This window comes from Molothrus ater, chromosome 3 (assembly GCF_012460135.2).
Source record: "Molothrus ater isolate BHLD 08-10-18 breed brown headed cowbird chromosome 3, BPBGC_Mater_1.1, whole genome shotgun sequence".
NCBI lineage: Eukaryota > Metazoa > Chordata > Aves > Passeriformes > Icteridae > Molothrus > Molothrus ater.
In genome coordinates, this window is record NC_050480.2 from 28,257,530 (window position 1) to 28,274,680 (window position 17,151).

At 48.1% G+C, this 17,151-nt stretch overlaps 1 protein-coding gene across 2 annotated transcripts in view; it reads left to right on the forward strand.

Moving 5' to 3' along the window:
- The window catches only part of LOC118685632 (uncharacterized), a 60,857-nt gene extending 44,317 nt beyond the window's left edge, over window positions 1-16,540 (forward strand). For both annotated transcript variants that reach the window (XM_036381262.1, XM_036381263.1), the window contains one exon: window positions 14,124-16,540. In XM_036381262.1, coding sequence (XP_036237155.1) covers window positions 14,124-14,252 — 129 coding nt within the window. In that variant the 3' untranslated portion in view covers window positions 14,253-16,540. The remainder of the gene's footprint in view (window positions 1-14,123) is intronic.
- The last annotated feature ends 611 nt before the right edge of the window (window positions 16,541-17,151 follow it).

Below are 17,151 nucleotides of genomic sequence, written 5' to 3' on the forward strand. Positions count from 1 at the left end.
TGGGACTGGGTGATGACCGGTAAGAGCTACATTGCTTGGATGACTTTGTAGCTGGGCTGAAGCTGCAGTGTCCTGAGCCTCTCCATGCTTGACAGCCTGCAGCCCTATCAGATATGCTCAAGTCTTGTTCTTGTAGATTTTGTTACCTGCACCTCTGAGAGTTTTGTCTTTAGCAGCACACTCCTGGATTCATCAGCCAGCTCCTGCTTCCTTTGTGGGTACCTTGTATTTCTTTTGGTCAGTGCTGTATGGTCGTGTGGGAGATGTATCCTGGGCTGAATCCAAGAGAAATGTGACAAGCAGGTTGAGGGAGGTGATTCTTCCCCTCTTCTCTGCTCTGGTGAGACCCCACCTGGCATGCTGCATCCAGCTCTGGAGTCCCTGAACAAAGAAAGACATGTAACTGTTGGAGCAAGTCCAGAGGAGGGCTGTGAAGTTGTTAAGAGGACTGCAGCACCTTCCCTACAACAACAGGCAGAGAAAGCAGGGGCTGCTCTGCCTAGAGAAGATAAGGCTCCTAGGAGAGCTTGTACCACCTTCCAGTATCTAAAGGACACTGGAAGGGTACAAGGGAGCTGGAGAGGAACTTTTCACAGGGGCGTGTAGTGATAGAACAAGGGGAATGGCTTTAAGCTGAAGGACAGTAGATTTAGATAAGATTTTGTGAAGAAATTCTTTACAGTGAGGGTGACTGGAACAGAGAAGTTGTGGTTGCCCCATCCCTGGAAGAATTGTGGCCAGGTTGAATGGGGTTCTGAGCAATTTGGTCTAGTAGAAGGTGTCCTTGTCATGGCAGGGATATTGGAACTAGATGATCTTGAAGGTCCCTTCCAACCCAAAACATTCTAAGATTCTGTTTGTTAGTGACCTTGCATGTTGTCACCAAAGCAGTGTACCTCAGTCCACCTGATTCTCCATGTTTGTGATACACAGGCAAAAACAGATTAGGGGAAGAAAACAAATATCCTTCATGATGGAGCTGCTGTTTTCACTGCAGTGTTTCTTATAGCCTTGCAAGAGGGATGAATGACAGACCAGGATCCTTTCAAGGTTTCTACCTTGCCCAGCAGGCAGTAGGAACGCTGCCTTTGTGTACCCAGAAGTGCTGCAGTTGATAAGCAGCATGCTGTTGGATGTTCTTGCCCATCAGTGCTCTGGAAATGGATTTGGTATCTGAGAGGAGGAGGAGCAGGTAGAGCTGGCTGGAGCCTGGTGCACAGCTGGGGGTGGTATTTTTCTGACTTCTCAAACACCTTCTGTCAGGGCTCTTCAGTCCTGTCTTCCAGCAGCCCCACAGTGACCCAGTACTTCTGACTGCACAATTAATCTTGATCTTTTATGTGCTTTCATGTGCTTCTGCCTGGATTGTTTTCAATATAGTTGTGTCCTTCTGTGCCCCACAAGCTCTCCCCAGGCTGTGCCTGTCCTTCAGACCCACCAGCTGTCTAATCCTGCCGCAATGTTTTAGCACATCTTGTTTATCACCTTCCTTTATGCCTGCCCTGTGCTCTTTCACTGGGTTTTTCCTGGTTGTCTGTCCCTGGACACCAGCTATTTCCAGTGGTGCTTGGTGATGGTTCTCCAGTCCCTTGGGTTTCAGTGATTCCTTGGTGAGGTGGTTTCGTGACACCTTAAGCTCATTGTTGTGGCTTACTATTGTGCCCCTGGAGAATCTGAAAGGAGAATTATCCCTTTGCTCCTTGAGCCCACATCAGCTTGCAGTAAAATAAACAGCAGAAACTGAGAGCACACTTTTCTGACAGATGGCACAAAATCCACTCTTCTGTGGCCCGCCTTGCCAAGCTGAGGCAGTGCCTCTCCACCTGAGGCACTTGTGGCTTCCATGGTAATAGCATGTGATGCTTCACAGCCTCTTGCTGGTCTGTTGTGGTGGCAGAGCTGTTAAGTAAAGGTGCATTTTTTGCCTCCATTTTTCAAGGGATTGTGAATTCCCACTTTTGTGTACCCAGCTGAGGAAGGAAGCAGCAGGTCCCTGGCAGAACTCTTTGCTGAAGTGCCTCAGCTCTGGAAACAGCTGAGAGAGGTCAATACTTCTGAAACACAGTGCCATGCTCTCATCATATAAAGGGAAACCTCAATCCAGCCAGCAGGACATGCTTGGCATGGTATTCCTTCTCAGTGTTGCCCAGCAGCAGAAAAAGAGGTAATGGGCACAAGTAGAAATGTAGGATATTCAGGTTGCCCAGGGAAATCGTGGAATCTCTGTCCATGGAAAGAGCCATGGTGTGCCAGGATGCAGTCCTGGGCAACAGGCTCCTGCTGACCCTGCTCAGAGGAGGGGGTTTGAACTCAGCTATCTCTAGAGCAACCTCAACCTTTCTGTAATTTCTGGGTCTTGTCCAGCATTCAGCAGTGGAGTCAGAGCACACTAGGGACCGAAGTTTTATTGGAAGGGCTATTCTAAGGCCCTACTGAATGTGGCATTTTGGCAAGAGTGATAGCAGGAGGCAAGGTGAGAGGCTTGGCTCTCTGTTGCTGAGGGTCTGGTGGCACAGGTTCATCGTTGGAACCTGTCCATTGTGGTGAGGGTAGAAGCAATGAAGACAGATCTCCTAGTGATGGGTTGATGAGCAGTTACAAGAGGAACCAGGCAGCTCTCTGTCTGTGTGTCTGAACAGGAAACATCACCGTGTGAACCACTTTGCTTGTGTCACTGCAGCACTGATGCACAGTTCCTCTTTCAGATCAGGTAGAGTCTCTTTCTGAACTGAGATAGTCACAGATATCCAGACAGCATACAGCTGGATGAACAGGCAGCGTGTGGACTAATCTGAGGAGCAGGCAGGATATCTAATGGCTTGTGCCAGGGATTTGAAATAAGGATCCTTGCTTTCTCCCTTCAGGTCTCCTGCTGCTGAATAACTTGTAGGAGAAAGGATCGTGCTTATTCCATCTTGTGTGAGGACAATGACAGTGACCTTCTAATATCATCAGCAGTGAAGCATTTTCATCCTGTTCTTGCTGAGATCAGTGTCTCATGTGGTTGTGAGCTGATGCCTGCTTTTAAAAAATACTTTGGTTGCCTTGATGTCTTGGGGCTTTGCTGGTGTGTCAGGGTGCAAGGCGTTGTTTTTTCATGGACCATTACAGCTATTCCTTCCTCTGTCTTCTGCTGGAAGAGTCTCCCATGGGAAGGTGAAATGGAAGGGCAGTGTCTCTGCTCTCTGGCATGGAAACACAGCTACAGCCTTTGGAAATGTTTGTGGTCCTTGGTAGTCTTTCTTAAGCAGGTGATCTGCTGCTAAGTAGGTTTTGCTGCTGTTTTAACACCAGGGTGTCACCTTGCTGTTGTTTCCTGTGCTTAAGTTTCCCAAGGGCCATCTCAGGTGGTGATCAGCTACAGCCTTTCCACTCACTCAGTGGTTCCTCCTCACTTAAGTGGAACAATGGGAAAGTGGGATGTGACTACTCTAAGAACCTAACAGTTATGGAAGAGAGATTGGTAACCTTTTCTAGTGTGCAGCAGCTCAGTTTGAAATGTTTTCAGGAATAGCAGCTGTGAGAGGTGGCAGCCTACAGTGAAGAGCAAATAACATTAAAGAGGGAAAAAAAACTTGCTTCTGTTTCCATCCAGTAAAGGATAATGGAACAGAAGAATCATTCCCTGTGGGCAGGTGAGCAGAGATAAATTAGAGGTGACAGCAAATACATGAACTATGGATTTGTACAAAGCACATGCCACTGCAAGGCCAGGGGCAGGTGTTGGCCTGTGTGTGTGTGGCACATGAGCTGGGCGGTGTGAGTGTACAGACCTGGTCCCTGGTGCCCCAAAGTGTCAGCCGTGTCATGTCTGTCACTGGAAGCAAGGCACTGGAAGTGGGGAGGGGCACACACGTGTTGTGGCTGTTTGGGTGTCCAGAGTGTGTTTGCCTGGTGAGCTGTTCTGCAATGGAGACGATTCCTCATTGCTGGAAGGAGGATGACTGGGTGGCCATGTGCTCATGGGGTGCAACTCTGCCCTAGACCAGGCTTGGCCAGCTCTGAATGCAGAGACCTGTCTTCTAGTGTATCTATAATATCACCAGTCTTCAATTCTCCAGGCTATCTTAGGATGAGGGTTGAAAGTCTGTCATTTATTCCTGTTTTTATTCTTCCTTGACAAACTTCTACATGCAGTCTCTGAATGGGATTAGTAGAGCTGAGCTAGTCTTTACAGCAGTAGGTGGGTAGAAGACACCCAGGGGCTTACCAGTTGTGTCTCAAGGATCTTGTTGGGGCTGGCAGAAAGGAAGGAAGGATTCTAAGGCCAATCTGATAACCTGGCTGATCAGAAAGATGTTTTCTGCTATGTAAAAATAAGAATTTTAAATTGAACATAAACCTCTTGTGCTCTTGCCTTGATCTTATCAACGTTGAGAACACCCTCTGCTTGGACAGGGGCCAGATCCCTGGAATGACTTCCCTGTCTCTTATCTCTTACTCTGCATCCTAAAAGGCCACTGCAGAAACATGCTGGCTTTTCTTCTTCTAAAACAAGGGACCTTTTCAGCTTGGAGCTGAACAGGAGATATGCTGGCCAGAGCCTTCTGGGCAGATGCCTGAGCTATTCACATTTACAAGGCATACCAGGTGACAGAGCAGTATTGGTGCAACCAGAACCTCTGGTTCTGGCTGTGCAGCCCTAAGTAAAGATTTCTAAAAAATCAGAAGGTTCAGTGTGTGTATACATACATATATGTACATATATATATATGTATCTATATGTGTGTGTATATATATAAACCCCACAGATGTTGCTCTTTCCATCACAGGCTCCCAAGGAGCTGTGCAACATTTAGCATTGGATGCGTATAAATACGCAGATAAATACCACAATTGCAATTTCAGAGAGAGTTACACTGAGAAACCAGCACAAAGTGTAACTCACCTGAAGAGAGATAGGGTGATGAGAACTTTAGGCCATTTTCCTAGAGCTGTGTCCTTATTCATACCATATCATGAATATAAATACCTAGGGCATCTCAGGCAGCAGAAATCCTAAACTGCAGCTTACAAACAGTTTCTCAAACCTTCCTGGTTGATTCTAGTATGTGACTGAGTGTCTAAACCTGACCCTGTTCTTAGAATCAGCAAGAGAGACTTGCCTCCCTGGCCAGTCACAGCCTTGCATTACTTTATGGTCAGAAACCCCTCATGGAGATTTTGATGTTCCAGTTTCCCCTGTGGTGTCTTGGCTCCAGTTGATGGGCATGCCTCAGCTGAGCAGAATGTAGAAGGCCCTCTGCTAAGTGGGAGCATGAATATCCCTTTGAGTATCCTACACTCCTCCCAACCCAGCCACTGAACTGCCTGCTGGAAATGATAGTTGGTCCTGGAGAACACCAGCCCTTGTTCTGGATAATTCCTGACAAAAGACTTTGTCCAATGTTTCCTCAGTTTGGGGAAGGGTTGTGTGTAGCCAGGGGGGGAATGCCTCTGTCTGTTAAAAACTACTCCAAATACCTGATTTTTACTGGATTTCATGGCAAAGGCTAACCAGCCTTTAGCCTGCCCATAGCAGGTAGAAGTGGGATTGTCATGTCTCTCTTCTGTTTCTGTAAGGATAAGAACTTCTATTGCTTCCTGCTTTTCATAAATTCCTGCCATGTATGCTATGCCCTCACACCTGTTGAATCATGTAAGTGCCCACAGAACAGACTTTGTGGAATAACCAAGACTCTAATCCACACAGCACCATGAAAGAGCAAGTGGATGGTGAGTGAGGAGGCTGACTTCCTATTTCCAGCACTGTTCCTGCTTTGTGGTCTGATATGGGTTGTAGGTCTGGTTTAAGGATACGGGGAGGTGAGGAGTGGTAGAAACAAGGTGCAGCCCAATTGCTTCTGGGATAGCCTTGTGTGTCAATGGTGGCTATGGCTAGTGGCACTGTGGTTCAAGGGAGTGGAAAGTGGCAAGGTGTGTTTCACAGAGAGAGGGTCAGATTTAATGACTTCTGGGTCATATGTGGGTGATGGAGCAGAGAGAGATAGAGATGTAGGGGATGGCACAGGGTCACAGAGAGCCACTGTTCTCTGTCAGAGCTTCAAGTCCAAGATGGCTGATTAGGCACATCTGCTCACTGTGTCCAGGCCCACTGCAGTTCTGCTCCCTTTTTGTTCGTGTGGCTGTGGGAACCTGGTACCCATTGCCTCTCCCAGTCCCTGGAGTTGTGATCCTCTTTTCCCACACACCTCTCCCAGAATACACCCACTTTCCTGTGCTTGGCTTCCACAGCTGGGGTGGTTTGTCCGGAGGCAAGCGCACCATGTCAGCATGTGTTCGCAGCCTGCTCATGCCAGGCTAATTAATCCTCACTTTGCAGGTTTAATTTGGGTACCCTTCAAGTTGAGAGCAGCTCTGTGCCAGCCTGCCTGGCCAGAGGGAATCTGCTCGCCCTGGCCTCATGCAAACTGGAAGCTGCACACGCCCAAGCGCGCACCACGTGCCGGCTCTGTGGGAAGCACGGTACCTGGGCTTCCTGGCCCCGAGGGAGGAGGACTCTGAGGCAGCTGCTGTGATCCCTCTGAGAGCAGGGTGTTCCTGCTGCACAGCAAGGGCTGGAACGGGGAGGGTGGAGAGGAAGGAGAGGGTGAGGTAGTGTCACTTGTGTACAGACCCAGACTAAAGACTATACTCAGATGCATTTGGAGATTTAGGGCCAGATTGTGCCATGTCTGTGTTTGTTTGGAGCTACTCTTGTGCTTGTCTCTTCTGCTCAGGCACATGCAGACCCTGTAGTATTTGCAGGACCTGCTGCAGGTATGCAGGAAGCACAGGCGACTTCTTATCAGAAGGAAAAAGTGGGTGCAAGATATGGCTCACTAGTAGGGAAATATGGGTTCATTCACTTGGTCCTAAGAGATTTGTCTTCAGAGCATGATCTTTACTGGGACCCTGGTGTGGTGAGTTCCCCAGCTTGGCCAGGGAGCACCGACAGACTGCCCCTCTGAATGACCCATCTGTCCCTTTTCTTTGTGCAGCCTCTTTCCTTCAGGTTGTCAGGCAGGCAAAATCAAAGCTTGTAGTCAGCTTTGTCAAAGACCTATCTAAAGATGTGTGAGAGAGGAGAAGAAAGGCTTATCATGCTTGTGCCAGCAAGGACCCAGAGCTGAAACTGGCTATTTCTGCTTTTGGGCAAGTGACCAACACGCATCTGCTAGGCCCTTTGAAGTACCTTCCAAAAAGGTTCAGTGCTGGCTGTCTGGTGGCACCTCTGTAAGTCTGGTAGTTGCCACCTCACAACTCTGCACACACATTTGCAAATGTTTGATTTTTTTAAAAATTTTTTTTAAACCTTTCTAAGAGGAACAGTGATGTGTTTGTAAACCATTGAACTGCTCTTTGCAATGTGGTGGTATGGAAAGAAAAAGGTGTTAGGCAGCCTTATGTTGGTGATGGCAGACAGGTCTTTCAGTCTTTCAGTCTTTTGGGGGGGGGGGGCAATGAAAATCATAAGAAAACAGTGCCCACTGCAAAGTTTTGAGTTCCTTGTCAGAACAACATTTGGAGATGATTTTTTTTTTCTTGGAAGAGAAAAGAAAAGGGTAGTCATAAAGTGAAGTTCTGGCATGGTCTAGTTTTTTACTATTCTTTGAAATAAAATTCTCTGTGAACCTGGGAGTGTAGGACAGACTTTCAGGAGGAAAGGAGTTTGCCTGTGAAAATTTCCTTCTTGAGCTGCTCCGGGTCTGTGACTGGAATAAATTGTTAGAGGCCCTATCGGAGTTAATGAATAAGCAGTTAAATGTGAATTGTTGCTCCACTGGAGGAGCTGGTCCTGCTTGCCAGCGACTATTTCTTGAAAACTGCCTGAAGCAAGACTGTAATTGAAAAGAAATCGCCTCTCATCAGAAGGTTGAAACACCTAAAAGTTAATTAATTCATCCTGGCTGTAGTGTACTGTTGTGGCTTAACCCCATGATGAAGTTGCTAACTTGCTACCCCGGTGGGTTGGGGGAGAGAATTGGGAGGGTAAATGTGAGATGGCTTGTGGGTTGAGATAAACATGATTTAATGGAGAAAACAAAAACTGCAAGCGAGCAAAGCAAAACAAGGAATTCATTCACTGCTTCCCATGGGCAGGCAGGTGTTCAGCCATATCCAGGAAAGCAGGACTGCATCATGGCTACTTGGGAAGCCAAAACACCAGCTTAATGCCATCATATGGTATGGAAAAGTCCTTTGTCCAGTTTGAGTCAGATGTCCTGGCTGTTTCCTTCCCAGCTTCTCATGCCCTTCCAAACCTTCTTGCTGTCAGGGCACAAGAAGCTGAGAAGTCCTTAACTTAGTATAAACACTGCTTGACAGACTGATATTTTTAGTTATTGCTGTCACCATTATTCTCATCCTAAATCTAAGTCACAGGATACACCAGCTACTAGGCAGAAAATTAATTTTATCCCAGCAGAAACCAGGACATGTATTATGCATTGAAGAAACTGAGGCAGAGATGTTGGGAAGTAGCCTGGGCAGAACAGTGTTTGGAATTACAGATGTAACTAGAAGCAGGCATGTGGGTCACCTTCCCTTGCTCACAGCTGATGGCTTCATAAATCAAAGTTAAAGAGTGAAGAAGTTTATTTTCTAACACAGCAGGGGTGAGAGGAAGAAGCACAAAGTGGAGTTAAATCAGTGTACCTGTAAATGTTCCTCTGTGAAGTCTGACAGCCTTTACTCTTTCTGTGCCCTGCCTGAATATTGGTGCTACCTCTGTCTCTGCCCATTCCTGGGCAAGGCAGCTGTCTCACAGACAGGCAGCATCCCAGGCAGGCATCTGTCCTTGCCAAAGCTGTTCTGGGGATTTATTCCTTTCCACACAGGGTGGTGGTGGAAATCGGATGCGCCTTTACAGCTTGCAATTACATGGTGCCTTTCATCCCAAAGGACTTTGAACAAGTGAGCCTGCAGATTGCAAAGGGATCAGTCACCCACCACTGGAAGGCAGCATCCTTTAAATGGAGCTCAGCAGCACTTCCCAGCCACTGGGGCCCAAGAGTAGGAAAGAAGGAACTCCAATGCTGGATTGGCCTTGAGTAGGGACAGGTTGGCAGAGTGCACAAGCTGATCTGGGTTGAATCCCACCTGGATACTAGGGCTCTTATGAAAGAGGACCAAAGAGTCCTTTTAATGTTCCATCTTCCCTAGCATGCCACTCTCTTCAAAGACGTTGTGTTGAGCATTTCCCTGCTCCTGTGAGGGTTCTATTCCCACAGCTGAAAGCTCACTTGGACCTGTTCTCACTTTGGCTTTGTCCAGAGAGGAGAACCATGATTCCATAGAATCATGAGGCCAAAATCATGTTACTGTCTGCATTTGAGATATTTACCCACACTTCATAGAAGTAAGTGACCTGTTTCTAGGAGGAATGTGGCTTCATATTAGTAAATTTAGCTTTGCATGTTTGTCTTCTTCCTCTATACTCTTTCCTTGCCGAAGTGTACAGTTATGTTACAGGTGGGTTTATGGAACATTTGTGCATTTGTCTGTTTTCTGAGAGCTGCTAATATGATTGAAATCAGTATTTCTTCTGTGATGTTTAATCTTACTGGCCTTCTTTGAGGCACCTCCCTCCGCTTGCTATATTTAGGTGTACTTCTTTGTTAATACACTTCAGATATGTTTCAAACCTGGTTGTTTATTTGCCCCCCTGTATTTAAAGGTGATAATGGGTTGGTGAGAACAGCACATGTTGGCAGGACTGTACGTGTAGGCTCACGTACATGGGTGAAGAGGCATCCTTGACCAAGGTGGTTTGTGTATAGTTGCTTGAAACATGTCTAAGATGAGTTTACTTCCCTTAGGAGCTCATCTAACCCAAATCAGGTATGCAGTAGGACAGTGTGGGTATGTCCAGGTACTGGAACGACCTTGTGTTCTGAGCAGCTGATGAGCCAGTGATGAGCTGTGGTGCCTTAGACCATCCCCCGGATGCTGTGAAGTTCCGGTTCTGCATGGCTTGAATTACTTTACAAACAGGCAAGGTTTGTATGAGTAGAACAGCCCTCCTTGTGATTTCTGAGTCAGGAGTCTGTGTGTGCCCAGAGGGATGTGCACAAGTGACCAGGGAAGCGCCTGTGTACTGGGGAGAACCTGAGGCAGGTGAGTATGTGCGAGTGAGCACGTGTGTTTGACAGAGTATATGTATGAGCCTGTGTGCTCTCCTGTGGCAGCCGTGTGAGTCTGACTCGGGCCATTCTCCAGCTGTGTAAATAGATTGCTTAGCAAATTGAGGGCTCTGGTTAATGATTTCCATGAGCACAGGGCCCATATTAGGCTCCGTTCTGTGAGCGGTACCCAGCTGTCTGAATGCCATTAGAGTGAACACATGATCCTTTAATGTCAAGTGCGTATTGTTTGTGCTCTGAGGAGCCTCTGCAGGAGCTGGCCTGGGGTTGCTCACCAGGGGCTGTCAGGCAGGTTTATGGCAAGCTCCCTGGGGACCTGCTGCAGTGGCAACAACTCTGATCACCCTTCCCTAGTCAAAGCTAAGCCCCAGGCATGGTGTTCCCAAGGAGAAGGGCAGGCTGGCTAGGACGCTTACCCAGACTACAGGGAGGCAGCTGGCCCAAGCCACAGGGTGGCAGGAACATGTTCCCCTCTCTGGCAGCTGGCTCTATCTGTTTTTGTTCTGAAAATACATCTACAGAGCTCTGCCTTGTGCTACTCATCAGGACCAGACCACCACATGCTGTGATCCCAAATGGTGTCTTGAACTAAGCCAGATCAGGCCTGGTCATCCCTAGAGCTGGATATGAACTCCAATCTAAAAATGCTCGTCTGCAAGAAGAGAGTTGAGGGATTTGGAGGTTTCTTACCTCCAGCAAGGTCAGTACCAGAGGTGCTGCCCTGTCAGTCAGGGAGCAGGTGCACGAGGATCCTGTGTGGCTCAGGGTTATAAAGGAGTTCAGATTGATCAGGATGTTGCTATGATGAGGGAGTCAGGTTACTGCCTCTCCTGTTACTGCCTGCAGCTGGGCACAGCCCGTTCTCACTTAGCCCTTGTCTGCAGTTGTTGAAAGCCAGTGGTCATCTTGTGGCTGCTTGAGAGGTGCCAGGATGAAGAGGCAGGATTGGGTGCATTTTGAGTCTCACTTGCAGCTGCATGACTGCCCATCAATCTCAGCATCCCCCTGCATCTTCTCACATCCCTGACCTTCAGCCTCGCCTGTTCTGTGCCCATGGTCCTGGCAGTGCTCTGGGAAGGCTCTCTGTCCCACACATTGGCCCCAGAAAGAAACCACAGCACAGCTTTCCACCCAAAGCCTGGTGAGTTTTGTAGATTACTTTTGTCTGTCCTTTGGAGCCATCTTTCCCCGGCCTCTTCATCTGCTGTCTGCCAAAAATGAACGGATTCAGCTGCCTTCCCTAATCCTGTCTGGCATTTCAAAATGGAGGGGACTGCCAGGTTCTTTGTTCCCATTCCCTCTTGGCACTGGCAGGGGACCTTCTCTGCTCTGGAGAAGGACAAATGTGCTGATTTATTCTGCCCCTTGGCTTTGAATAGGGGTTGCTATGTTACCTTCCAGCTCTGAGGCCTGCCAGAGCACACACCATATATAACCTCACAGCAGGTGGCTATTGAGTAAAGGCCCTTAAATCTGCCTCTCTTGTTTCTTATGCTGCTGGCCAAGGTGTCAGGGGGATGTAGCAGGGCATGATTTGCTGGCTGAAACTCTAGGCGCAGCTGATGCCAAGCACCTTGTTGGCATTTTCCATTCTCGAATGCCCATCTTAATTGCAGAAGAGATACCAGCTAGGCAGGAACATGCTGCCCACACTGGCTTTTAGAGGCCTTTCCTGACATAAAGGCTGCTGCCCAGTGGGGCTGAGCTGTGACCAAGAGCCTTGGAGACAAGAGGCTTCCAGATCCTGCTGCAGTTATTGCAGCTCTTAGGGCCTGGCTTGGACACTTCCTAAGCTCACTCTGATTTTCTGCGTGTTTGGGTGGGACAAACCATCTGAGCAGCTTTTGGGGGGTATTTGTGTGTTGCTGCCTTGTCATGACAAGTTAAAGGCAGAGGAGAGGTGGAAGCATCAAAACGTCACCTTGCCATGCTGTTAGGTGTGTGATAGACCTGAATCTGAAATGCTAAAATCAACCTCTCTCTTCTGTTAGACAGAATTGGTAAATGTTCCTAAAAAGCCTATTCTTTGAGGAACAGTCCCACAGTTCAGGCTAAGCCAAGGAGACCATAGTTCTAGTTAGGAAAGGCCTAGAAAAGGAACAGGGAGTCACATAACACCAGAGCCCAGTCTGAATCACATAGAATGTTAAGAGTTGGAAGTGACCCTAAAAATAATCCTGTTCTAATCCCACCTGCCATGGGAAGGGACACCTCCCATCAGACCAGGCTGCTCAAGGCCTTATCCACCCTCACCTTGAACACTGCCAGGATTGGGGTATTCACAACCTCTCTGGGCAACCTGTTCCAGTGTCTCATCACCCTCACAGGAAAGAATTTCTTCCTAATGTCTAGACTAAATTTCACCTCTTCCAATTTGTACCCATTACTCCTTATCCTGTCACTACAGTTCTTGAGGAAGAGTCTTTCTCTGGCTTCTGTGGAGCCCCTTTCCAGACACTGGAAGGTTCCTGTGAGGTCTCTATGCTACCTTTTTTCCTCCAGGCTGAACAGCTCCAATGTACTCAGCCTGTCTTCACTGGGGAGGTGCTCCAGTCCTCTTAACAACTTCATGTCTTCCTCTGGACTTGCTCCAACAATTTCATTTCCTTCTTCTGTTGGGGACTCCACAGCTGGATACAGTATTCCAGGTGGGGTCTCACCAACTGCAGGATAAAGGGGGAGAATCCCTTCCTTTGACCTGCTGGCCATTCTGCTTTTGATGCAGCCCAGGATTCCACTGGCTTTCTGAGCTGTGAGTGCACAGTGCTGGCTCACCTTGAGTTTTTCATCAACCACCACCCCCAAGTCTTTTCCTGCAGGGCTGCTCTCAATCACTTCTTTGCCCAACCTGTAGGTTTTTGGGTTTTTTCCTAACGTGTTTGTCATTGGGTTTTTTCCTGACCTCTGTGAAAATAGTGGTAAAGCCCTTCCCAAGAGTAATGGAAGTGCAGTGAGAGTAGGGGACGTTTGCATGAGTTTCTGAGCTACTGAACTTTCCACATATTCCTTGGGAATGAATTCTACAGAATCATGATTAAACACTCTCCTGGACCCTGGAGAAGTGAGACCTCCTCTCCTGGCCAGAAAGTATCGGTGAAATAGCTGTCCCACTAGTGCTTCTGCTTGCATAAGGAAAGAAACAAACCAAAGTTCCTGAAAAGTTAAAGGAAAGCTCTACACATCTAACAGAGTAGAATTACTTCTTTGGCACCATCATTCCTCTGGGATCTACATATTCTAGCACAGCCTGGTGGAGAAAAGCATTTCTGTCCTGTCACACATGCAGGGCATACATGACTATTTCTGGCTTCCTTACTCTGGACCTGCTCTGAACACTGGGAGCAAAAGAGGAGAGAATGGTCTTTAGTGGCCATGGTAAAACAAGTCTGTAAGGCCTTGGGGGTTGGATCTTTTCTTCCAAGCAATTCTCAGCCATTCCTCATCAAATTGTGGAGTCTGGAACCAAAACCCTGGAGAGTTTTAGCATGCCTGGGACTTTAAGAAAGAGTGGTTTGTAAATCCTTATTGGAGAGCTGTTGAAAAATGGGGCTGAAGAATGTGTTTCCAGAGATAACTTGGTTTGTCTCCATGCTCTAAAAGTGTAGCAGATCTTACTTCAAGGCCAAGTGAATTTAGCTTTTCGATGTGATACCTTTTGGTAGTGATGCTTTTCTGACTCTGGTACTCTAAACACATCATGGATTATCCTGTTTCACTTAGTGGCTACAGGTGCCATGGGCCCTAGTCAGGTGGATCCTAGGGACCTCAGTCCTGGAGAAAGGGAGGTGTGCCTGCTTTTTATCTTGAAGGGTAAGAGCAAGGATGGGAGCAAAGTGCTCCCACTGCTTATGTTAGTGCCATTGGCTGCTAGTGCAAGCATCACCATACAGGAGGTGTAATTGTATCAGAGAGGGGGACGACAAAGCACTCAAGGCAGGAATTTCACTGTTTGCAGCTGACATGAGCACTGACTTCATGCCTGTTTTTATTCCCCTGCAGAGCACCAACGGAGGCCGCCCGCCACCCCACTTTCTGTATGATCCCTCCACTTTTGCCTTCCGTTCCCTCAGCACCTTGAAGCCGCTGAGCCCCATAGCTCCAGTGGAAGAACCGTCATGTGCCTACTGAAGGAGTTTCTCCAAAAAACCTCAGGAACTATCACCCAGTGTCCTGCCTGGCAGGGAGAAGGGGAGGTGGTGATACCCAAGGGGAGGGGTGGGAGAAGAAGGGGCAATGAGACGTCTTTGCAACGCAGCTGCTCTGGCAGGAGGAAGCGAATGGCTTGGCAGCAGTGCCTGTTTTCATACCACTGGTGGAGCTGAGCAGTGGCACAGGGAGTGAGTTTTGTCTCTCAGGGCAAAGCAAACCAGTCAGGTGCACAAACTGCAAGAACTGCCACCAAGGCAGTGTCAAACGTGAGGTTGGTGGCGACTGAAGATATCCAGGAGGTGTTCAGGGGTTGGTGTGACCTGCATGGCAGCAGGGTTGAGTGATCAAGCTGTGAAACCAAATCCAGTCAGTTTCCCAAGGATACCTGGGTATACAGTGCTTTGCTATAGACCTGACACTTCTCCCACTCAGAAGCGAGCTCAGGATTGGAGAAAGAGGCTATACAGAGCTGCTTGCAAAACAAGAAGATCCCTCTCTGAGATTGTTATAATTGCATTCACATCAAGCTCTCTCAAGTGGAAAACCTGGGGACAGGGAGGTGTGTGGAGGAGTAACTGGCACATTTAGCTGTGCATTCCAGATGATCTGCTGGCAGTTCAGTGATACTGCCCAAAAAGAGATTGAAATGGGAGAGTGAGACAGCCATATGTAGATCTGGGGTTAGAATAAAATTTTAGAATTGGAAGGTCTGTGTTGAGGCACCCAGGAAAAAGCAGCACCCACCTTCTGTCCTGTCAGCATCACCAAAGAGAAGAACTTGGGGGTGACTGTGCTCATGGATCTCCTCTCTGCTGAGGCAGTGTGTGTTCTGGGGTATGTCACACTTCTCCATAGCATTGTCCCACTAACATGATGGTGGAGGTAACTGGTACCACCAAACTCAAACCAATTTAATGTCTCCAGCAAGCTTTCCACTCCCCTTGTTAAATTCAGGTACACTCCTCTGGTATCAGTGGGACAATATTCCCAGATGAAGCAAGGAGTGGGAAAAAGTCGATTTTGTGGCTGTTGATGGAAGAAATAGGAGAGGAGTTTGAGTGAAGGTGGGGGACATTTCTCTACAGACAGTTCTGTTGGGACCATGCTAGGCCTTGCTGCCACTGGTGTTTTGCTGGGATCTGTCCTCGGGGCATGTGTGTGTTTTGTGCTAAAGGCAGGAGTTAACAGGACAAGCTCTTGCCTCTCCTGTTGAGGTAGAGGAGCAAGGCCTTTCCTCTTGCTGCACCTGGTGGAGAGAGTAAACTCTTGGTGTAGGCATTGCCCACCATGAGCCTGTACCTGAGTGCAAGGGGAAGCAAGTAGTTTGTCCAGATCAGGAGGAGCAACTGTGAGTAATACAAAATAATTTTTGTTTTTTTTAAATCTGCCTCAGTGTAGAGTCTTTGATGCTGCTCTCTGGTTGAGACCAATGCTCAGTCCAGCTGCCAGTAGGAGGCTACCCAGTGAACTGGTCTGGGCCCTTCAGTGAGACCCCTGGGGAAAGTCCAAGGGCTGTAGGCTTTGGGATTCAGGTGGGGGACCTGAATCCCCCACCCCCCCCTCTTCTCCCTAACTCCTGTCATTCAGGCAGGCAGAGCAGCTGGGCAAGGTGGTGAGGGGATGTCTGTCCTGATGCTGTCCCAGCTCTGCCTGCTGTTTGGCTCCAGACTGTGACAGCTGGGCCACCCCCTGCACAAGCACCACCTCCAAGAGGTCACTTGTGTTTACTGGTGAGGGACCTCTGGCAGACCATCGTGGTTCCCTGCAAGTCCCTATTTCCAAGAGAGTGCAGTTCCTATGCTGATTCCTCCTGCCCCTGTAGAAATTCTGCTTATCTTCTTTTGATGGCACACCTCAGCTTTTTAACTGCTGCCAGATCAGGCTGCCGAGTGCAGGACAGGAAGGATTGCTCCTTTGGACCAAATCCCTGTGCTCAGGGGATGGGACAGCCATAGCCTGGTACCCATCTAAGAGGCACATTCCTTGTGCAAATGGCTGGGGTGGCAGCCTCCTGCATGGCCTGCAGCCTCAGGCTTTGCTCAGCAAGAGCTGCCAAGGTGCTGGGGCCCAGAGGTGTGTTCTGCCAGCCAGCAGGTGGGGCAGGCTGCCCTGCCCCAGGTGGGAGCAGGGAACAGGGATGTCCTGCGGATATTGTTGCCTTTTACTACTTTTGTAACTTTTCTGTCTTTTCTTTTTCAATCAGAAGAAAAAAAATAATAATAAAAAAATTTAAAACCCTACAGTGAAATAAAGTGTAACAGCTGCTATACTCTGTGTGTTTGTGGGTGGGGGTATGGAGGGGGTGGAGTAGAGTGAGCTGTGACACAGTGCAGCCAGTCCCAAGCACTTCACAATGCAAGGAGGCCACATCTGCAAGTGAATGGCTTTGGAAATGAAGAGCTTGTCCAAAATGAATGCTAGGCTCTTTGTATGTGTACCTGCTCCATTTGAGGTATGGTGTATTGTCCCTCACTGGTGCTTTCCTCACCAACACAGTACTTTGGCTTTTGAGGAACTACCCAAATGGTCTTTGGCTTGTAATTTTAACTTCAGGAGGTCTTGCATGTCTGTCCTGAGAGTCTCCGCAGCCATTTTGTTTACAGCCAGAGTACTTTTCCTTCTCTATAATTTAGCTGTAGTTCATCCCTTCCTCTGAATTTTGGTCTAAATCCTCCATCTCAGGTACTTGTAATGTGCATTCCCCACCCCTTGTTATTTACTTGAGCTAATTCCTGTCTCTCCCCCACTCCTGACTCTGTATCTTCACCAGCATCTCACAAGACTATTACCTATGTCCCCTTTTCCAAGGCCTCCTGAGAGATATTAGCATAAATTCCCTTAGCAGTCCTACTTAGATTCATTACCAGGAGGCCTTTTC